This window comes from Sinohyriopsis cumingii, unplaced genomic scaffold (assembly GCF_028554795.1).
Source record: "Sinohyriopsis cumingii isolate HCF-2022 unplaced genomic scaffold, ASM2855479v2 utg001518l, whole genome shotgun sequence".
Lineage (NCBI taxonomy): Eukaryota > Metazoa > Mollusca > Bivalvia > Unionida > Unionidae > Sinohyriopsis > Sinohyriopsis cumingii.
In genome coordinates, this window is record NW_028316010.1 from 158,729 (window position 1) to 183,377 (window position 24,649).

Genomic DNA, 24,649 nt, shown 5'->3' on the forward strand with positions numbered 1-24,649 from the left:
AGATTGGTTATACTTAACACTTCTTCCCTCCTCCATATGAGATTTTACCTTATCCTATAAATGGCATTCCTGACAACAATTTGACTTTTGTCAGCTTGGTAACTAGGAATGTGTCCACATGATACAGATGCCTCAACTAATAAGGTAAATTTTATGCAATTTAAGGGCTTTTGGTTTAATATGCAAAGTTTTATTAAAACAGGGGACGTAATTCAAATCTGAACAACTTCTGATAGAAAGAGTGATCCGAAGATCATCAAGGTTTAATTACATGTCAACACAAGCTATATGGTGTGAATCAAAAGTTCAAGTTCCAAGTTTGAGAAATGATTATAAAAATACTTGTGAATGATAAAGCTTTCAAATATTAACAATTCATACCATAAAATACAAATATGAATGTTAATATTTTGCAAATTAAACAGAAAATTATAGATAAAAGTAAAATTTGTCAAATCCTTAAAATATAGTCAAAACTTGTTAGATAAGCTGCATTCTCTCAAGAAAGTTGAAGATTTTCTCTGGTGATATGTCATGAGAAAGTGTCTTACTGTAATTAAGTTCACTTCATATTTATTACTTCTCACAGGGTGGTAATAATCCATACACCAATCGATGTGAAAAATGTGAACATTTGATTTGACATAGGTCTCTTAGAATATAATATCCTCATGTCTAATCCATGAAGTTCTTCACGTGGAGTGTGGTAATAAAATATGTTAAGGACATGATGTGTTGGCAATACGTAACACTAGAACAGAACCTTGAGCAGAATATTAATTATTATAAACAAAACAATACAAATTAAAGCAATGGTAGAATTACATTGTAAACACATCTTTTGATTTTATAAATATTAGTTAAATAAAAAATTTGAGTAAACAGACAAATATTTGAAGTAGATAAAAATTAAGTCCCGTTTTACAAATTAATCTGAAATTGGATAGATGGGAGGGAGGATACATGGATGTATTTCAGGCCCTTTCCTGGTTCACCCTTTCTAACCATGAAGAGATTTTATCAAAGGAAACAAGGACTAGTACTTAATGCTTTCATGTAACACTTTGTATATTTCTGTATGTTTGGAAAACATATTTTGTAGAGTGAAAAGTATAAAGTCATGTTGTAAATAAAATACAATTATGGACTTGTCACATGGTCCATACAAACATATATAAACCTCATTAAAAGTCAATCTGCCCTTGGTCAGTATCACTAGATCTATAATAATCTATAGTTGTTGTAATATACAAAAAAGATGTTTACATATATATAAATGTTCAGTAGTGTTTATTGCAAAAACCAATCAACAAACATTTTCCCAAAACTCAAACATTTTAACAATGGTAATGATTTAGGATAATGCGTTGTGCTTAAATTTCCCATAACCACTCAAAGCTCTAATATGCATATCTACCACTTAAAATGTTTGATTTAAAAAGCGTAATACAATTAGGGGAAGAACTAATCTACCTTGAAGACCTCATAAATGGAATACATTTTTATACATAAAATACAAAAAGACACAAATATACAAAGCAGCATGCAGATACAGCAATAGATGCACTTTCCCTCACACATTCTTGCATATTAATCCACGTAGTCAACATACATGCAATGTGCAATTAGTGCCAATAAGGTGGGTAGTACACATAATGATGCCCTGAGGCATTCATGAATACAAATAGTTTTCACTTTCATTGAAATTCATAGGATTCATAAATCATCTTTATCAATATACACCCATGTATATATTTCAACTTTCCCTCTCACTTTGTGTGCATGTGTGTGTGTATATCGAAATACACACATACATACAAACACGCACACAAAGAGGGCTTAAAATTATTGTTACCTGTAACTGGTAATCCTATGATTAGTGATTTGTTTTACTGTATTGAGTACTTAACATCATCACACATCCTATATATGCTGAGGTATAATAAATACTCATGGCACAAATGGACAGGTGTTAAGCCACTCATCAATTCATCAGGTAAATTATTGTAATTATTGTCAAAATTAGTGTGATTATTGTCAAAAGTTTTTGCTCATGTAGAACTAGATTAGTGTATTGCCCACCAAGCACCGATTTCAATAAATGTGGTGGATCAACCCTGAATATTATAGATAGTAATGGACCTAGAATTGAGCCTTGTGGAACTCCATATTGACTGTTCAGGTTCAGACATAATGTCATTTACATAAACAGGTTAAATTCTCTCATTTAAGTATGAAGTAAGCCATTTAATAGTGCACATTTTCAGTTGTTTAAAAAGATTTCATGATTCACAATGTCAAACGTTTTCCTGAAATCAACAAATACAGATCCTATTATTTTACCTTGATCAAGTACTTGAAACCATGAATCAGTTATTGAGACCAATGCAGTCTCAAATGAATGAGCCTGTCTAAAACCTGACTGGTTAGGGTGCAACAGCATGTGTTTGGTAAAATGTGACATGAACGAATTATGGACATGCCTTTACAACTGTTTTAACAAATTTGGTAGCATCAAAATTGGTCATTAGATATCTGCATCTTTCTTAGAACCTCATTTGTCAATAAGCACAACTTTTGCAGTTTTCCATATTTTGGGGACAATAGAGGTTGCAGTCCTTAAATTGATTATGTTATACATTATGAAATGAGTGACAATGCTGCTATTTAACAGATATGAGCAAATTTTATTCTTCTGATTTATGTGTACCCAAATGAGTTCACTATAAACTTTCTAAATAGAATTCCAGCTGCTCTTTTCGTTTAAAAATAAGCTTATTCAATCCTACTTATTATTGTACTAATCTTTTTATTTCTTTTTTGCCAAGAAGCTTGGGGTAAATTTGTATGCAGTCTTCATTCATTCATAACACACATACCAAGCATGATATACCTGTAATCTACCATACAGGTAAATTATTGTACCACATTTATGGATTTTACATTATCATTTTTTTAAATGGAAAGTGCTAAAGCAAATCAATACAACTTAAATAAAATCCACAACATTTCCAATAATGCTGCAAAAGCCAGGACTCTATGAAAAACCAGCATTTTGCAATAATATCCTTTCTCTAAAGTTATGGTCATGTGAACTTTTTGCAAAGGGAGACAATATCTTTTCCATATTACTAATGTCCACATAGGGAAACACAGTACATTGATAAATTGCTGAACCAAGTATTTGTTACTAGTTTTTTTTCCTCTCTATCTCTCTGTTACTCTCAGTTCCAAAAGAAGTAAATGGTGCCATGAAAAAAAACAAGAACACATGAACGACCAAAATTTAAAATGAACAACAGTACAACAGAAGTCCATTTAATTCCATTTTCTTTTGACACTTAATCAAAGGAAATAAATAACTTTAAGCTGCCAATGATGCTACTGCCAGTATAAAGCCTTGACCTATAAAAGAGTCTGACCATAAATGTATACATTTAAACATTTTTAAAATGACACATATTTAAAAGAAGCTAGAATTGTAGCAAACAAAGTATATAATTCTGAATTAAAGTAAAAATAGTTATTATTTTATTGTTTAACATGGAACTATTTTGATCCTGCCAAAGACTGTTTATAGAAAATGACCAAACAAAGGTAAATTTGGTAGTTACATCAATGAATTTAAATACCTTGAATTAATAAGTATTAATCTGTCTTAGCTTTTAGAACTGCAGTAAGTTACACTGGCATAAACGTACATTAACATTTTGAACTACTGTGGCATTTATAAAATACACGTATTGGGGAAATTTAGTTTCTAATGAGTCTTACAATAAATTATGTGCTTTCAGTTTTTAAGTTACTAACCCAATGTATTGAATATCTGCTACCAAAATTATGTACTGTACAAAAATATGACTATAATACTCACAATCTCTCATCCTAACATAAGATTATACTATCATGGTTGGATATTTATTGAACTAAATATTTTAACTTAATCACTGGCAAAGTAAATATAGTCAAACTAATGTAAATTCTGCAAGTTATTAGTGAAAATTTATATTTCAATGGTACCCAACCACGACTATTTAATCCTTATAATTTGAATTGTCCTCATTTCTTTTGTCAAATCAGCGTATTTCATCAGCAAAGTATTTAATTGTAAGTAGCTCATTGTTTTCTTTCATTAGCCTCTTCACACTGTGCCCGATCTTGGCTGACCAAAGGTCAATGACTGTTGTATAATATTAAAGAGATGAAGAGTGCCAGTCCAGGTCAAAGCAATGATCTGATGAACTTCTGTCACCCTGCATGACTTTTTTAACCATGTTATTGCTTTTGTTTTGTCAATATTAAGTGTGCATCCAAAACATTTTGTTTTACCACTCACTGTTCTCACTTTCTGCCCACCTAAATCTTCCAAAATCAAATCATGTCATTTTTAGTGAGAGCTGCTGGTGGCATCATATGACCATATCAATAACAGCTACAGAAGCATCATGTTGCAGTAATTTATGAATGTAGAGCCACTTGTAAAGCCCATCATTTTCCTTGTATTGGCTACATGGTCAGAGGTGAGTGCTAGAGTGCAGGAAAGGCCTGTTAAATTAAATCATTTGAACTCCAAAAAGGTGAGTTTATATGTGGCTGAAAAGTTTGATAAGAAGTCAAGAGTGCAGGGGTAGGGGGAAGGTGTAGTATTAATATGGTATAAAGAGTAGGTACAGATAAAGCTTCACAAAAATTACATCATAATCTGATTGGGAACTGAAAATATTCTGCAAAATTTACTCCTGATTAAAAAATTCAAGTCATGACAACTGGAATTATTGTTCTGTAAACAACTACATATTTTTTTTTCACTAATTTGTTACAAGGAAATATGGATAACACTTCAACTCTAAATCTACTATTTTTTCTTTTCTATATATTGACTAAGCTAAGCCTTTCCTTCAATGTGGAAATATAATGATCATCATAATCATAAAAATTAACATTATACTTGTAAATGATAAATGCATTTAAAGTAACTATTCTGAACCAGTTTATCATCAAAATTCAAAATTCTAACTAACAGCAAACTCAAAAAATGACACATAAAATAATCCTCATTAGAAGACAGCCTAGATGCAGGGAACTATGGTTGTAAGTACATGGTATGTCCAAATATTCTTGAACGGGCCACTTGTCCTGAGCCATCAAGTTGTTTGTGGATACATCCTTGTGGTAGATGTGGCACTGCCAATGCAGAATCCCTTAGAATTTACAGTGCTGAAAAAAAGACAACTGTCAGGTGGCATCTTTTCCATGCATGACAAATTGCTAAAATGCAACATTGGTATCTATGTCTACTTTGGAATAATGCAGAAAGCTGAAATCAATGATTTTTCATCTATAGCTAATTAGTTTAATCATTAACACTGACCTCCTTGGTCTACTAATATATGTACCATGAAATCACTATTCTGTGTAGGTCACCAGTAATCATTTGATACAAGTGGGTCGGTGGTTCTTTCTGGGGCTTTCCTGGGTTCTTCCTCCACCATTAATACTGGCCGCCATGTATAGCCTATCTTGTGCTGAAAAATGGCGTTAAACGCTACCACACCACCAACAACAACAACATTTGGTACCCAGTTTTGTTAATTTTATGGTTTAAACAACCCGCAGTTTCAAAGGCCCAACAAACAATGATCATTCTGTGGACAAGAGGACCTCTTCCCCAATCTGAAAGAGGACCCCTTGCACAATATATGAGAAGACCTCTTCTACAAATCCAGTGGAACACATCATTCCACAAACATTTTGTCACATTACATTCCAAAAACAAATAAGGCATTGCTTCTGGGGAAGTTGTTACAAAAGGATATTTATCAGAATTAGACAATTTTTTGTGTATAAAATATGAATTAAATGGTAAAACTGTTGTAAATTTGAGTTTCTTGTTAAAAACTTAAGTATTTATTTTATGCCATAAATCTGTATTAAAATTTAATATTTTCATTTTTTCTTTTCTCAAGCTGGCATTAAGTCTGATTTCAGCAGTAAAGTGAAAAAGATTACACCCTTTATTGTGATGAAATACAACACTTGGAATAATTAATGTTTTAAGAACTTGCATTTTACCATCTGGTGTTAAAAATCACTGTGATCAATGTTTCAAACAATTGGTAATCATTTCTATTTTTAATTAAAATTTTGTCTGCACTTTATCCAAATCCACCACAATCTTAAGTGCTATATGTCCAGTTAGACACTATTATTTTATTTTTAACCTCAGATGACGTTTTTGTACTACACTTCTTACCTTTCCAAACCACTTGTTTCATTAATGTTAAGTTTAACTCCTGTAATTCTAACAAAGAAATCCTTTCTCTATCTAATGCTGTATACAAATTAGAATCAGAATGTACTGCCAACAAAAAATAGTTAGTATTGAATGAAAACATATCTAATGATCAAACCAGTTTTGCAAAAGAAATAATTTGTAATGTAGAGACTATACTAAAAGTCATAGAAAAACAACAGCTGGATTTCAAGACTATTTCCCCCCAAAAATATTTAAAAAAACAACAACAAAAATTGGGCACTGACGTGCTTAAATATGATTGTAATGATTAATGAAGGTGTCACACAAGGTTTTATAATACCAAGATAGAAGGGCAAGATAATGGAAATGGTGGACAAACACTATAGCCAATCAAGAAGGAACTTTATGATTATAAAAATACAAGATCTCACATCATACTTGTAAGCTATTTCTTATCATCCATGAAAATTAATTTCAAAATAGAAGAAGAAAAAAAATGCATGTTTAATTAAGTTGATGCAAATTATATTTTATTTAAGTTATGTGATGAAGAAAAATTAAGCTTTGAAATCCTATATTCACCCAAATGAGCATTTCAAAAGCAACTGAAAATCAAGTGATAATATGCAACACTACATATTTACGCAAACAGAAATAATCTCAGCTCATAAGCAGGCAAGCCATAGAGTATTTAAGTTCAATCAAACGCAGAAAAAAGCTACATGGGAATTATCTGTACTTACGCCCATGTTCTGAAGAAGCAGCATCTGCCACAGAGTCTTCTTCATCTGAAATAGTTTAAACATATATTGTTAATCTGGCACTATATTTCAGCAAAGAGTTAAAGAATATTACAAATCTGGTACTTCATATTTCAAAACATATATTACCAATCTATTCCTTTACATTATTTTTGAACAAAGAGTTAAAACATAATAATTTTTGTAATTGGCCTTATATTTCAGAAAAGAAAACCCTCATCTAAAAAATATGTGAATATGGTTTAAATAGACATATATGATATACCTAGGCATATTAAATTATTCAAATCTTTGAGGCAGTGGAAGACATGGTTAAATTATGGAAGAAATGGGACAGAAGTCAAAGGGCATTTTCAATTAGGAATTTTCGAGGCATCCTCTTTCTTCTCTTCACTGCCAGAAAATTTCCTTTCCCTCTCTAGCTTTACACACCGCTCCAGTGGCCTAGTGGTTAGAGCATCCACCTCGGATGAGGGAGGTCGTGGGTTCAATCCCCAGTCGAGTCATATCAAAGACTTACAAAAATGGTACTAACAGCTGCCTCGCTTAGCGTTCAGCATTAGGAGGTTAGTGTTAGGACTGGTCGGCCTGGAGTCAGGATAATGTGACTGGGTAGGACATCATGCTACATGTCTGCGGCATGATGCCCCAGTGCTAGACATCACTATAAACTGCCACAATGCAGACATTGTAGCAATATGACTGGAAAATTGTTAGAGCTAAGTTAAAACACCAAATCAAATCAAATCACATCTAGCTTTATAATTACTTTTAACAAAACATATACTGTGTTATAATCCATTAAAATTTATTAACACAATATATATGAAAAGAACTGCATTAAGTTTATGTCTAATGTGAATATAAATATCTAAATGTCAATCTCTGTATATGTAATGTACGACATGAAATAGAGAAACCATGGCAGAATTTCAAAAGCAAATGAAAATCAAGTGAAAATATTCAATACTACATATTTAAGCAAATATAAATAATCTTAAATCATAATCAAGCAATCCAAAACATATTTATGTTCAAAGGCAAGACAAAATACTATATAGAAATTATTTGTACATACGCCGATGCTTTGAAGGAACAGCATCATCCTCAGAATGTTTTTCCTCTGAAAATGTTAAAACATATATTGTAAATCTGGTCCTTTATATTATCTTTCAGCAAAGTGTTAAAACAGATTATAACTCTGTTAATTTACATTATATTTCAGCAAAGAAAATCCTCAAATAAACAAAAAAATGAACAATCTTTGACCCAATTCTACAGATTCCACATGAACCACCACTTATATTTAAAATATTGGGTACATAATATTCATTTACCAAATCAAATAATGTATCTAATAACGTCAGAAATCAATTTTCACAATGATGTAGTCTGCAGATATGTGTATATCTTTAAGGTCTGAAAAAAGATACACCTATGCATATTAAAGCATTCAATTCTTCAAAAGAGCAGAATGTTTGGTTATATTATTTAAGAAATGGGATGGAAGTCAAAAGGAATTTTCAATTAGGAATCAGGCATGCTGTTACTTCTCTTCATTGCTGGAATCCTCCCTCTCCCTCTCTAGTTTGGAGAACTGTGGTAACACCAATGGCCCTTATTATTGTTTTCAAACCCTCAAATGACAAGGTAAAGCTGAATGCCATTTCAGTGATCAAAATCCCTATTACAATTAATAATTCCATCATGAAAGGAATTTGGTTTTGTGGGGTTTATCACCACATGATAGACTACAGATGGTGGCCAGTCCTTTATGCAAAGGAAGAACCCGGGAAGATCCTGGGTAGAACCTCAACCCATTGGAAGTAACTGTCAAGCTTTGTTACATAACCACAATGGTCAGGCTGATACTCAAACTCACACATGTGGACAATGGTGAGCTGTGTGAATGACCTGTAAAGGTAAGTGCCTTAGACCACTCAACCACCTGGGACCCCAATAAAGGATTAGAAGTCAGGAGTGGCCATATTTAAAAGGTTCTTATTGTTTATCTGTTGTGAAAACCAACACAATGCCACTGTCACAATGAGAAATCATGCTACTGTGCTTTCACTTGCACTGCACTGGGTACTACTGTACCTTAAAATGTTTGTCTATGAAGTTACCATATGTAATGACTGGAGTAAATGGGGTCTTTCTTTTTTCTTACTCAGCTTTTAACATCCATTTCATAGTTATGTAGATGATGCTTGACTCATTTTACCTGTACAGAACATGACTGGCCTTTCATATATGTAACACTGACTCACTATGTATAATGGGGCATATACTTTGTTAAATATCAATAATAACACTTCACTCACAACTTGAAAATAGTGTCACTGGGTGGCAGATCCAGGACCTGTCACTCTCTGAGGAAGCCTGGTCCAACATGCATACAAACAGGTCTGACTTGTTGTGTTTTGTGAGGAACATCAAAATTGATTACAAAAGCATAGTTATATGTATGAGCATTAATAAATGAAAACGTTATTTTCAAATAATGCAGTTTCCTTTCTTTACTGATCTGAATAAAATTTCCAGTAGTCTTAAATGGTCTTTGATGTCAATGTCACAGGACTTAAGATTAATATAACTTAAGTCAAATCAACCTTTAATTTTCAAGTACCACAGTTTAAGGGCACTGGATTTGTTGGCTAAATCAGGGAACATCAAAAAGGTTGAACACATTTTTCTGTATCCCTATTATATTTGATCCATGGCCAATTTGTTTTCAATTGTTCTTTAAATGTGCAAAAGATGATGTCCATCATACTTTGCATCCTTGTTTGGCTTGCACTTTTTTGTTGGTGGGGGGGGCACTTTCTTCACTTTGGGGTTCATGCAGCTCTTTGGATTTGCTGAAGGATGATAAATCAAGGTACAAATTTACAAACTCATGACTCTTACTGATCATATGTTATGTTCATTGGTGCTGAACCAAGTACTGCAGGTTGGTTTGTATTTAAGTGTTGTGGTCAGTGGCTAAATTTAAATGTTGTGGTCAGTGGCTAAATTTAAGTGTTGTGGTCAATGGCTAATCCTACATTGTGGTATTGGATCACATTCTTTTAGCCAGCCATTACATCAGAAAAATCAAGTCTGGTTGAATGAGTCTTCAAGTGGATGACTTTGGTATTGTCTCTTTCCAAGTAATGAGGTGAAGCCCCTTTGAATATGATTAGACTTTAGGTCTTGGGACTTTCATACTCATGTGGAAGGGTCCTAAAACTTGGAAGTCAAATAGCACTTAGGGCTCACACAATTTTCTATACATCTTGTTCCAGTCTGACTATCACATATAATATAGCAAAGGTGTTACTTGGATTTGAGTAACATTCATTTCATTTTCTTTTTCATTTTTCCCATAACCTGGCTTGTCATATGGGTGCACTGATGACTTTGTGACAATCTCTCTCCATTTTGCCATTTTTTCCACTGGTCTTTGGGATGTCCATGCCTGTCCACTTTTTAATGTTATCTTCCCATCTCTTCTTTGGTCTGCTTCATTTTCTGCTTCATCTCACTGTGACCTGTAAGAGTGTCCTTGGCAGGCCAGATGAGCATGTGACATGACCATACCACCTTAGTTCACATTTCTTTACAGTGGTTAGAAGATTTTCATATAATCCAATTGCAGTTTGGATTCTAATGTGCACATCCTCATTAGAAACATGGTCTAAGTATCAGATGTTCAGGATCCTTCAATGACATCTCATCTCCAAGGCATGGATTTTTCTCTCTAGTTCTGCTGTCTGAGTTCATGTCTCACAGGACATGACGAGAGAGAATACATACGCTTGATCTTGGACCCAATTAACAAGTAAATTACAAGCATGAAATCAATGACATATTTTAACAAAGTTCCTTGCAGCCTAACTATAGCCTTTCACCAAACTCAGTATATTTTATTTACATGTGATAAAGAAAAGTAAAGCTATATTGAACCATGACAGCATTTCAGGCAAAACTAAGCAGATTTAAGCAAAGAAAATAATCTCAAATCATAGCAGGCAATCCAAAAAGCATTTATGTTCAATCAAAGGCAGAAAAGAGCTAATATATGATAATTATATTTACTTACTCCCATCTTCTGAAGGAACAGTATTTGCCTCACAATCTTCTTCCTCTGAGAAAGTTGAAATATATATCACAAAATTGGTACTTAACATTACATTTCAGTAAAGGGTTCAAACATATAATATAAATTTGATATTTTACATTATATTTAAACAAAGAAAACCTGCAAAATGCATAAAAGATATGTACATATCTTGAACTCAATTCTATGGATTCCACTTGAATGAGCACTTCAATTTAAAGCATATTACAATCATATACTATTACATTCAATAATGAAATAACATATTATTTACCAACAAAAATCAATTTTCATAAAGATAGCATCACACAGATATGTGTATATCTTTAAGGTTTAAATGAATATACAAATATGCTTATTAAGTAATTCAATCCTTTAAGGAAGCAAACTGTTTGGTTTAATTACTAGGGATCATACAGAATTCTTTATAATCAATTCAAAGATTTTTCCCAGACTTTCAAAGACCACAAATATGGATTTCCAAGTCCTATTTTGGATAACAAGTTTTCTTGCATGAGAAGATGATGAATGCAAAAATAATACTACCGTATTCCTGATATGTTGGCAAAAAATAATTACTTTTTTTAATCATCAAAAAACATGTTAAATTCTTTAATTTGGTGTCCAAAAACAAACAGGGTAAGATACATTTGCACCCCACCCCACCCCCAAAACAAGTTTACTGTTAACTCATGTGATGAATGGTCATTAAGTAAAACAAGTATTTTTTCTATCACTATGTGAAATTTTGATTAAGTAAAGAGAAATGTTTAAAACTAGTATGATATACAATTGTATATTCACAAGAGATAAAAAAAATGTATGTATAAATAAGTTGATGTTAACTGTCAATATATACATCTAAATGTCAAACTGGTGTTTATTTTATGTACAATATGTAATAAAGAAAAATAAAACTTTGTCTTGCTTTATGTAACCATCACAGCATTTTAAAAGCAACTGAAAATCAAGTGAAAATAAGCAAAATTATATACATAAGCAAAGTGAAATAATCTCAGATCATATGCAGTCAACCAAAAAGGAATTTAGGTTCAATCAAAGGCAGAAAATCGATATATGGGAATTATTTGCACTTACGCTCATGTTTAGAAGAAACAGTATTTGCTTCAAAATCTTCTTTCTCTGAAAGAGTTAAAACATATATCATAAATCTGGAACATTACATTATATTTTGGTAAAGAGTTAAAACATATGTTTTAAATCTGGTACTTTACATTATATTTCAGAAAAGGGACAAAACATATTATAAATCAGGTGTTTTACAATATTATGTTCAAGAAAACACATTTAAGTAAAATCAAAGGTAGGAAAAAAGCTAAATGGGACTTTTTTATACTTACGCCCATGATCTGAAGAAACAGCATCTTCCTCTGGATCTTCTTCCTCTGAAAGAGTTGAAACATTTATCATAAAACTGGTATTTAACATTATATTTCAGCAAAGAACTAAAACATATACCATTAAACTGTTATTTAACATTAGTTTTCAGCAAAGAGCTAAAACATCTATCATAAACTGGTGCATGACATTATATTTCATCAAATTGTTAAAACATATTTTAAATCTGGTACTTTAAATTTTATTTCTGCAAAGAATGAAAATCTAATCTGGTGCTTTACATTATATTTTAAAAAAAATTCATTCAAGTTCAATCAAAGGAAGGAAAAAAGCTAAATGGGATTTTTTTGTACTTACGACCATGATCTGATAAAACAGCATCTTCCTCAGGATCTTCTTCCGCTGAAAAAGTTAAAACATATATTATTAATCTCATACTTTAAACTACATTTCAGCAAAGAGTTAAAACATACAATAAATCTGGTACTTTTCATTATATTCCAACAAAAGAAACCTCAAGTAAATGCAACAAATTATACATGTCTTTGACAAAAACTTTCAAGGAAGCAGAATGTATGGTTAAATTACTGAAAAAAATGGGATAGAATTTTAAATTAAGGCTTTTTAAGGCATACTCTTTCCTCTCTTCACTGCCAGTATATTTACTCTCCTTCTCTAGTTTTACAATTAATTTTAACACTATACATATGTATTGAGTACTCATCCATGACAATTAATGGCAAAAATAATTATAAAAAGAAATGCATGTGTAATTAAATTGATACTAAATGTCAAACTCAGTATATTCTATGTATGACATGTAATAAAGTAAAAACAAGCTTTGCCATGCTTTATGTAACCATGACAGAATTTCAAAAGCAAACGAAAATCAAGTGAACGTGAGCTAAACAATCAATATAAGCAAACAGAAATAATCTCAAATCATAAAGAGGCAATTAAAAATGAATTTAAGTTCAATCAAAGGCAGAAAAAAGATATACAGGAATTATCTGTACATGTACTTACACTCATGTTCCGATGAAACAACATTTGCCTCCAAATCTTCTTCCTCTGAATAAGTTAAAACATATATCATAAAACTAGAATTTAACATTACAGTTCAGCAAAGAGTTAAAACATATCTGAGTCATAAAACTGGTATTTAACATTATATTTCAGCAAAGACCTAAAACATATATCATAGACTGGTGAATGACATTCTATTTCAGCAAACTGTTAAAACATATTTTGAATCTGGTACTTTTTAAATTCTATTTCTGCAAAGAATTAAAATCTAATCAGGTGCTTTACATTTAATTCAACAAAATTCATTCAAGTTCAATCAAAGGCAGGAAAAAAGCTAAATGGGTCTTTATTTATACTTACGCCCATGATCTGAAGAAACAGCATCTTCCTCAGGATCTTCTTTCTCTGAAAGAGTTAAAACATATGTTATTAATCTGGTCCTTTATATTATATATCAGCAAAGAAAGCCCTCAAATCAATGTAACACAATGTACATACAGTACAGTTCACATGCATTTTGAGAACCCCATTCAACATGGTTGGGGTGGAAAGAGAGTGGAGACAACAGGCACAACAGAAACCATCAACACAGCTTATTACCTAAAACACAACAATAGCTTTTCTGCAGGTTTGTTTTATTTGCCATTATGTTAACAAAAAATGATGTACCCAGGGTTAAGTGAACATTGCATTGTGTTTATTATGGAATCAGGATTGTATATTTAATCATTCAGTACAACCCAAATGCTATTCTAGTCTCTGATTCACCTAAAAAGAAAAATCAGTGTTGGAAAGAGCAACCTTGGAACTAATTATAACAACTATTATTAATTTTTTTGCATTTATCTGTTCATTGTCTTTCATTCAGATCACTTGAGTAATGATTATCTGCTATTATGCCATTTCTATTAAAGTTTCTAATAAAGTAGCTTTCCTGTGAATCCCCAGATGTTGCATTACAGTGTATTATCAATTATACAAGTGAAAATGTTTTACTGAATTAGGATCACTTGATTCATGAGATGGTATATGATTCTAAATAATGTATGACATCTTATTCTTTCTGTGGGATGGTGTAAATTCAGTGTTTTCGTTTTAGTTATCTATTTTTTTTTTACAGATTTGAAGCTGCTATCTGAATTTAATTGTCCGTAACCTCACAGAATTTCATTTCATATTAAAAATGTTGGATACATTTCTACTATTTAAAAATGTTCAACATGGTGTCTCTCATCAAGTCTGCCCATAAGTTTTATAATTGTATGGAATATAAGACATTTTTTCATTAATGTCTACTGCCCATATGCTAACGTCAATAGAAATATCCAAATATCAGGAAGACATGTAATCAAGAAAAATATAAAGCTTTGCCATGTTTTATGAAACCATGACAAGTTTTCAAAAGCAACCAAACATCAAGTGAAAATAAGCTAAACAATAGATTTAAGCAAACAGAAATAATCTCAACTCATCAGCAGGCTTTAAAAAAAGCATTAAAGTTCAATTAAAGGCAGGAAAAAGCTACATGGCATTTAAATGTACTTACGACCACGGTCTGAGGAAAGGGCATCCTCCTCAGAATCTTCTTGCTCTGAAACAGTTAAAACATATTAATCTAGTACTTTAAATTACATTTCAACAATGAGTTAAAACATACTAAACTCAACTGGTACTTTACGCTATATTCATAAAATATACCCTCAAATAAATGTAAAATAATGTATATATTTTTGACCTGATTCAATATAGTCCACATAAATGAGCACTTCAGTTTAAAATATATAACGATTATATATCTACTACATTAAATCATTTATTATTTACTATCAAAAATCAATTTTTACAAAGATAGTGTCATGCAGATATATGTATATCTTTAAGGTTGAAATGAAATACACAAATGCAAATTAAATTGTTAAATTCTTTAAGGGAACATAATTATTATTGAAGAAATGGAACTGAAACCAAAGGTCATTTTCAATTAGACATTTTTAAGGCATGATCTTTCTTCTCTTCACTGCCAGAATATTTCTTCTCCTCTTTTAGTTTTACACACTGCTTCGGTGGCCAGGTGCTAAGAGCATCTGCCCCAGATGAGGGAGGTTATGGGTTCAATCCTCATTTTAGTTTTACAATTACTTTTAAGAATACTTGCACAGTCTTCTCATCCATGAAAATTTATTTTCACAACAGATACAAAAAAACTGCATGTAAAATTAAGTTTATGCTAAGTCTGAATATAAATAACTTTTTTATTTCTGGCATGCATCGGAAAATCAAGTGCAAAAAAGCAGCACTAATGATCTAAGCAAACATAAATAATCACAAATCAAAATCAGGCAATCCAAAAAGGATTTAAGTTCAATCAAAAGTAGGAAAAAACTATATGGGATTTATTTTTACCATTTTCTGAAGAATCATCATCTGAATCAGAACCTTCTTCCTCTGAAAGGGTTCAAAGATATAAATCAGGCAATTTACATCATATTTCAGGAAAGAAAACACTCAAATGTAAAATTAATCTTTCACCTAATTCTATAGATTTCACATGAATGAGCACTTAAAACTAAAGTATATACTAATCATAACTCTACCAAATTAAATCATTTATTATTTACCTTCAGGAATCAATTTTCACAAAGTTTTAGTCATGCACATGTGTGTTTATGTTTTAAACAAGGATATACCTATGCATATTTAAGTGTTTATTCAAAGGAGTATTACATTTGTTTAAATTATTGAAGAAATTGGATAGAAGTCAAAAGGCATTTTCAATTAGGAATTTTTCAAGGCAAACTCTTTCTTCTCTTCATTGACTTACTTTTCCCTCTCACTCTCTTGTCTGTACAAATGTTGTAACACCTGTGTCCCTTATTATTGTTTTCAAACCCTTGTATGATAAGGTAAAGCTGTATGCAAAAGATTGTAAGCCAGACTTGTGTATATTCCAACAGCTGTAAACCAGACTATGTACATGCGAAAGGCTGTAAACCAGACTATGTACATGCGAAAGGCTGTAAACCACACTATGTACATGCGAAAGGCTGTAAATCACACTATGTACATGTGAAAGGCTGTAAACTGGACTTGTCTACATTTTAAGAACAGTAAACGAGACATGTGTACATAACAAAGACTGTAAACCAGATTTGTGTTCATTTCTAAGGCGGCAAACCAGAAATATGTATATTCCTAAGACTGCCCATGTAGTGCAACAGTCATCAAAATCCTTATCAAAATTACATATTCCATCCAGAAAGGACTAGATTTTGGTTTTGTGGGGTTTAACACCACTTTTCAGCACATGATAGGCTACACATGGTGACCAGTACTTTAGGCAAAGGGGCCCCAAGTGGCCAAGTGGTCTAAAGCACTCACTATTACGGATCATTGCCATTTCACCTCTGTCTGCATGGGTTCAAGTCTCGGGTTTGGCCAATGTGGTTCTGTGGAAAAGCTTGACAGTAGCTTCTCATGGGTCAATGGTTCTTTCCAGGATTTTCCCAGGTTCTCCCATTAATACTGGCTGTCATGTATAGCCTATCTTGTGCTGAAAAATGACATTAAACTCTACAACAACAACAACTCTTGGTAGACTACAGGTAGAACCCAGAACCCATGAGAAGCTACAGTCAATATGTGTTACATAACCATTATGGCTGAGCTGATACTCAAGCTAACATGATGAGTGGTGCGAGCGGTGAGTGGTGCGAGTGGTGAGTGGTGCAAGTGGTGAGTGGTGCGAGTGATGAGTGGTGCGTGAGTGGTGCAAGTGGTGAGTGGTGCGAGTGATGAGTGGTGTGTGAGTGGTGCAAGTGGTGAGTGGTGTGATGCTTTGATGCTTTATCATTGCTACTGCTATTAAAACTCAAAGCTGGTAATCACTGTCATGTATTCAGTTAAATATATATATTACATCCTTTTGTTTACTAACTTGATTAATTTATTATTTATGTCATGGGTAACAGGTTTTGGCTATAAATAAATGTACTGAGTAAATTCTATATTAGCTGTCTTGACAATTAATGGACTGGGTCATTATTACCTTATAATTTACTTTGCAATTCAAATGCCTTACTGCTAATGACAGCACATGGACAATACATAAAAACAATAATATTTATGATCAATGTACTTTTAACTCTATATTATTTTTATATCAATGCAGTTAAAATACAATACAATAACAGTGCTGAGATTATCAGAATATTTCCAAAACTAAACTCGGTTTTAAAACTGATATTTACCAAAAACTGTTATAATAAATTATATATCTTGAAGAACCACTTTTTGTTGGCAAAAGGGGTGGCCTTTCATGAGAGGTTTTAATGTATATCAAGTGAAAAATCTGATTTCCTTTATACTAAGCAAAATTCAGGACCCAACTGAGGAATCATGGGAAAATAAATCAATGCATTCTCAGTCTTCAGCTGATGAAACTGAAACATTTTAATTTACATGTCTTACCAGTCAATACTCCTTCTATTCTCTGTATTGCCTAAAATAAAGAAAAAGTTTTATAATAAAAACTTCAAACTGTATAAAGTAATTATGTAATGAGATTATTCATGTGCAACACAAATTTATATAAGCCTTTAGAATAAACACTTTGCTAAACCTGAAACAGTGTTCAACTTCTGTGTTGAGAGCTCAACAAATTCCAATAGCCCAATGTCAGGGGCCACTCTTTTTCTATATGATTTCCCTCCTCCTTTCAGTCTGAGTTGCCCACCAGGACTGTCAAGCAAAAGGTGCTGACTAATCTGTTTGAAAGAAGCAGTGAGCGCAGTGACTAATTTCAGCACTTTCATTCTTAAGTTCTTTAAAGGCGCTGGGAAATTATATTACAGTCCAACCTGACTATCACAATTACATTAGGATGTCAAACATTTCTTGACATAACTGGGTCCTGAGATATCCAAGTTCATAAAAACCAGTAACCTAATTTTAAAGATGTCCTTGACCGTTATTCATATCTCTTACTCTTAGGTTTACTAAAATTTGCCAATGAACAGGTCATAGTTTTAAGATCATTTATTGCTTTATAACTGTTTTACTTTAGAAGCAACTATTGTGATTTCATACATTTTTAGACCGAATTTAGAGTCCAGCTGTACATACAAACAATACCAAGAGAGTATTGTCAATACATTACTCATGTGTGTGTACATACACTCTCTGAAATAAAGGTACAGTAAGTACTCTATTTTCTCTTTTAATTCCACAGTCAATGTATATTTTGTTGTGAACATATCATGGTTGTAACATTCCTCAGTAAATAAAATAACCTCACCTCCTGAACAAATACAATCTAAACTTGAACACCCCTATGTTAGTGTAATGGATTTGTCTTGAAGAATGGGAAATAAACATGATATACCCGTACCTGCGGCTGCCATGCACAAGAATCTAATTACTGATATTATTTCATGAAAAATGATATACAGTAATGTCACTATAACCAAAATGTAATGGCTGAAGACAGAATCCAAATCAAATTAAACATTAATACACATCCAACCTCAACTAATATATCATAATGCCTAAAAGAAACGATCATGGAGTTGTTAGGGGGATCTTTCTTTTAAAATGGCTATTGAGATAAACATGTATTATGCAAACTGTTTTAATTTATTATTATTTAGCTGAATAAAAAGAACCCACTGTATTTGATCTGGACATTAACAAAACATGTTCTTATGGTTATGGCTTAGCTCTGTCTAGCTACTCTAACAACTGCATTCAGGCAAGGTAAGACATTGTATTCCTAACAGGCTATTGAACACCTAAAATTACCCATGTCTCTAATAAGCCTTAATTGCCATTGGTTCATACCAACTATTGTATTAGGCTACAGAACACAAGACTGTCTTATTTGCCTTCAGCGCTAAAGCTACCCCAGCAGATCAGTGACTTTATATCTGTACAGCTCACTAATTATAATTATTGTCAATCATTGTTTGCTGAATGAAACTTTTTTGGGAGGATTAACGACAGCATGTCTCTTAAACTTGCCACTGCTTTCTGGAATGTTTTGTAATGCAGCTAAGAAGAGACAGATGCTCATTTGCATAATGTAGCAACAGTACAAATAATGTCTATTCAAACAAGTAAGTGTCACTTTCCAGTGTAATCCGATTTAAAAGTGAGTTCAGTCTTATCAGTATTTATCAGTGAATTAATTTCACAAAGGAGACCTCAGGAAAAGTAATGCTTCAATTGGATTGAGATTTTATGGGATTCACAGAAAAGAATACTGAGAGGCTAAAACTGTGCTACAAGGGCATTTAAACTCAATTTTGACAATGTTCAGCCAAAATAAAAATTATGAGTACTGCCCCACTGTTGTATGTAAGACTGATGCTGACATTATCCAGTTCTCCTTACTAGGTATCAAACAAGATAAATGTGAGTTTAAAGTATTTTCTTCTGTTAGTGTTGACTTGTGACTAGTTGTTGTTGTTGTTGTTGTTGTAGGGAGTAATGCCATTTTTCAGCACACGATAGGCTATACATGGTGGCCAGTATTAATGGTTGAGGAAGAACCAGGGAAAACCCCAGAAAGTACCATCGACCCACAAGAAGCTACTGGCATTCTTTCTCACATACCCACATTAGCCAAATATGAGTGACTAGTAGCAAAATGTAACTAACCAAACCAAATTTCATGTGAAAATCGATCTCTGTTGCTAATCATATCTTGCAAAATTTCTCTGAGATGTGCATTAAAAGTTGTATTTTGTTGAAACAAGTGGGCTGTCATGTCACTTATGACTGAAATATACCTCTGACATAATGGAGTCATTGACTTAACAGGCTTTGAGATAAGCAGGGAAAATTAGCATAACAAAGAAAAAGATTTTCAGGCCTGAACCAAAATGCTCAACGTCCAATGATTCTCAAGATACCCAAGGATGAGATAAGTGGGTTTTACTGTAATATCCAGCCCTCTGCTGGGGATCCATTTCTAGGTCCCTCCACCTTATGAAGATTGTTTAACTGTATTAAAAGCAAAAACTTTGAGTACAAAGTGAAGCATGTGACCTATGAATGTAGGAACTGTACTATTTTTGTTTTCCATATTTAATTGGTACTCATTTGTCATGCACTAATATCAATGAGTTGTCCCTTGCTCATGCTGACCTGGTAATCCATTACTCGTTAAATATGTCAAGTAGTAAATATACAGATGTTTGAAAATCAAGCCAAACCTGGGAATCAGGGACTTATAAAAGCCTTGAAAGGAACTGAGATAATTACTTTGTATTTTAATTCCTTTAGTTGAAAAATGTTGGAATTAAACTTGCTGTTCATGAGACCAACACCTTCAGCAATGCGACACCACATTTTTGCAATGAATGAAGCATAAAATATCAGCAATACTGACTTGTGTAATAATGGCACAGTATTTAGCAAGCTGTGTTTTCTCACCAAGATTTAAAATCCTAGATACAAAATTATGCGTGGAGACAGAGTTAAACAAGAACTTATAGCCATGAGGTAGATTTAAGTACTGAGAAATGTAGATTAATGTATTATATATTTACAATGATGGGTCCTTCACAGCCTCCCCCAGAATAAGGACCCTGAGTCAACCCCAAACTGTTTCCTTCGATTGAGGACAAAAATGGCAGATATGAAGTGAAGCTGTACTGATATATCTATACATATGGTTCTACATATGTGGATGCTAAGTGATGCTGGGGATAGTACAGCAATATTGCTCTCACAGAAGCTAGCTATGACAAATGTATCTCCATGCATTAAAAAGACTTCTGATCTATTAACACAAGCCTTATAATTTATCTCAAATACCTTGTATTGGCATAATGGATTTGAAAGGGCATGTAACTGCCACACTGCAAAATCAGCTGCAATTTAAAATAAATTTGTGCCTGTATTTAACATGCAAGTACTCAAAATAACACATTAGCTGTTTCTTACCTCATCTGGGAACCAGAACTTTAGCACATTATAGGACAGAACTAAGTGACTGCGATCATGGTAATGGCATGGAACATCCAAATGGTTTTTCAGTATGTTAACAGAAAGTACACAGTCTACACTGTCTGGTTCAGATTTGGGGCACTGTATATATAGTTCAAACCTTAGACTCTCTCTCAGGTATTCCATGACTTTGCGGAGATTCATGGTGATGAAATCTCGAACATCATTACATATTCTGAAAGATGGAGTCTTTTGTTTGATCCCCACTGTTGTAACTCGAGCTAATATGGCGTGTTCCTTGAAGAACAAAGTCAATCTGTGATGATTGCCAAGGTCAAAGACACAGCAGTCATAATAGATGAGACTTTCTGTTTCCGTTGTGACTATGGTCCAGTTAGCCACACAGGCAGCAAGAAGGTGATGGAAAATGGTTGACGGCATGAATTTTCCTACAAACATATAACACAGGACTGATGAGCTTCTCTTGACTGCAGGTGTCATCGGGTAGAAAACCTCTTCTGGTGCTGCTTCCCTAAGCATGCATGGAACAAGGAAGTAATTTTCAACCTAAAATTAAAATTTCACAAATTATATTATTTGTAATTAGAATTTGTGAGCTTAACTATTTACAAGCTAGTTAGAAACTGATTAATATTAAAAGACAATTCATTAATGGGATAAGTAACTTACTCATCTGAGAAGCTCATTACTAAAGCAATTCTCATTTACTGTCAGAAACAATTAGGTGTCCTATATAAAACAGAGTTTAGATGTATATTAAACATCAGCCAACAAATTCAAACAACTGAAGTCCATCTATTTTCATTAACGTATGGATTTTTTATTTTGATTTTGCATTCACAATATTCTGCCATGCACAGCATTTGACTACAAATAAATAAAGAGCAGTTACTCTTAAAAGACTTTGTGGGAGCATAGCCATTGGATGACACTTTCTGGCAGTGACCATGATATTTCCAAAGTTTTATGGCAATCCATAGATCAAAGTACTAATGATACTGATGGCTTGTGAGAGTTCAGATGCTGCTGCTTTGTATAAGATCAGACAGCATAATGTAACTCCTGAGATATGTTACTGTTTATGGTCAATTTACTATTGTAAACATAAATCCAGAGATATATTACTATTTACACTAGTTTTAGATTTCCAAACATACAGTTCTCTGTAATGTTTATAATATTTATCGAAAATTTCATTCCTTTAAAGATCATAAGAATATTTATATTAAAACTTTAAATATTATTATGGAATTGTTAAGGAGATTTCCTTTGCAAAGTATTTGTAATGTTTCAAGGAATACCATAAACAGAACAAATCCAAGGGTCTAAGTATTTACTTAAATTGCATATGCCTTCCTTTGACATATAAACCCATGTCACAATATTCCATCTGGCCATTGCATTGCTATACATGACCCATGTCACAATATTCCATCTGGCCATTGCATTGGTATACATGACCCATGTCACAATATTCCATCTGGCCATTGCATCTGGTATACATGACACATGTCACAATATTCCATCTGGCCATTGCATCTGGTATACTTGACCCATGTCACAATATTCCATCTGGCCATTGCATTGGTATACATGACCCATGTCACAATATTCCATCTGGCCATTGCATTGCTATACATGACCCATGTCACAATATTCCATCTGGCCATTGCATTGGTATACATGACCCATGTCACAATATTCCATCTGGCCATTGCATTGGTATACATGACCCATGTCACAATATTCCATCTGGCCATTGCATTGGTATACATGACACATGTCACAATATTCCATCTGGCCATTGCATCTGGTATACTTGACCCATGTCACAATATTCCATCTGGCCATTGCATTGGTATACATGACCCATGTCACAATACTCCATCTGGCCATTGCATTGGTATACATGACCCATGTCACAATATTCCATCTGGCCATTGCATCTGTATACAAGACCCATGTCACAATATTCCATCTGGCCATTGCATTGGTATACATGACCCATGTCACAATATTCCATCTGGCCATTGCATCTGGTATACTTGACCCATGTCACAATATTCCATCTGGCCATTACATTGGTATACATGACCCATGTCACAATATTCCATCTGGCCATTGCATTGGTATACATGACCCATGTCACAATATTCCATCTGGCCATTGCATCTGGTATACTTGACCCATGTCACAATATTCCATCTGGCCATTGCATTGGTATACATGACCCATGTCACAATATTCCATCTGGCCATTGCATCTGGTATACATGACCCATGTCACAATATTCCATCTGGCCATTGCATTGGTATACATGACCCATGTCACAATATTCCATCTGGCCATTGCATCTGGTATACTTGACCCATGTCACAATATTCCATCTGGCCATTGCATTGGTATACATGACCCATGTCACAATACTCCATCTGGCCATTGCATTGGTATACATGACCCATGTCACAATATTCCATCTGGCCATTGCATCTGTATACAAGACCCATGTCACAATATTCCATCTGGCCATTGCATTGGTATACATGACCCATGTCACAATATTCCATCTGGCCATTGCATCTGGTATACTTGACCCATGTCACAATATTCCATCTGGCCATTACATTGGTATACATGACCCATGTCACAATATTCCATCTGGCCATTGCATTGGTATACATGACCCATGTCACAATATTCCATCTGGCCATTGCATCTGTATACAAGACCCATGTCACAATATTCCATCTGGCCATTGCATTGGTATACATGACCCATGTCACAATATTCCATCTGGCCATTGCATCTGGTATACTTGACCCATGTCACAATATTCCATCTGACCATTGCATCTGTATACAAGACCCATGTCACAATATTCCATCTGGCCATTGCATTGGTATACATGACCCATGTCACAATATTCCATCTGGCCATTGCATCTGGTATACTTGACCCATGTCACAATATTCCATCTGGCCATTGCATTGGTATACATGACCCATGTCACAATATTCCATCTGGCCATTGCATCTGGTATACATGACCCATGTCACAATATTCCATCTGGCCATTGCATTGGTATACATGACCCATGTCACAATATTCCATCTGGCCATTGCATCTGGTATACTTGACCCATGTCACAATATTCCATCTGGCCATTGCATCTGTATA

At 33.4% G+C, this 24,649-nt stretch overlaps 1 protein-coding gene across 1 annotated transcript; it reads right to left on the bottom strand.

The window, feature by feature from the left end:
• Positions 1 to 227: 227 nt before the first annotated feature.
• Positions 228 to 22,038, bottom strand: LOC149772057 (uncharacterized). Its single transcript, XM_089947922.1, has 13 exons — positions 21,449 to 22,038; positions 17,972 to 18,002; positions 15,908 to 15,949; positions 15,051 to 15,095; positions 13,865 to 13,909; positions 13,505 to 13,549; positions 12,836 to 12,880; positions 12,481 to 12,525; positions 12,218 to 12,262; positions 11,102 to 11,146; positions 8,096 to 8,140; positions 7,000 to 7,044; positions 228 to 5,217 (listed from the first exon to the last, which is right to left on the bottom strand). Exons 1-13 carry the CDS (start codon positions 21,989 to 21,991, stop codon positions 5,210 to 5,212), a joined length of 1,029 nt encoding a protein of 342 aa, XP_089804048.1. The 5' UTR covers positions 21,992 to 22,038; the 3' UTR covers positions 228 to 5,209.
• Between the last annotated feature and the right edge of the window lie 2,611 nt (positions 22,039 to 24,649).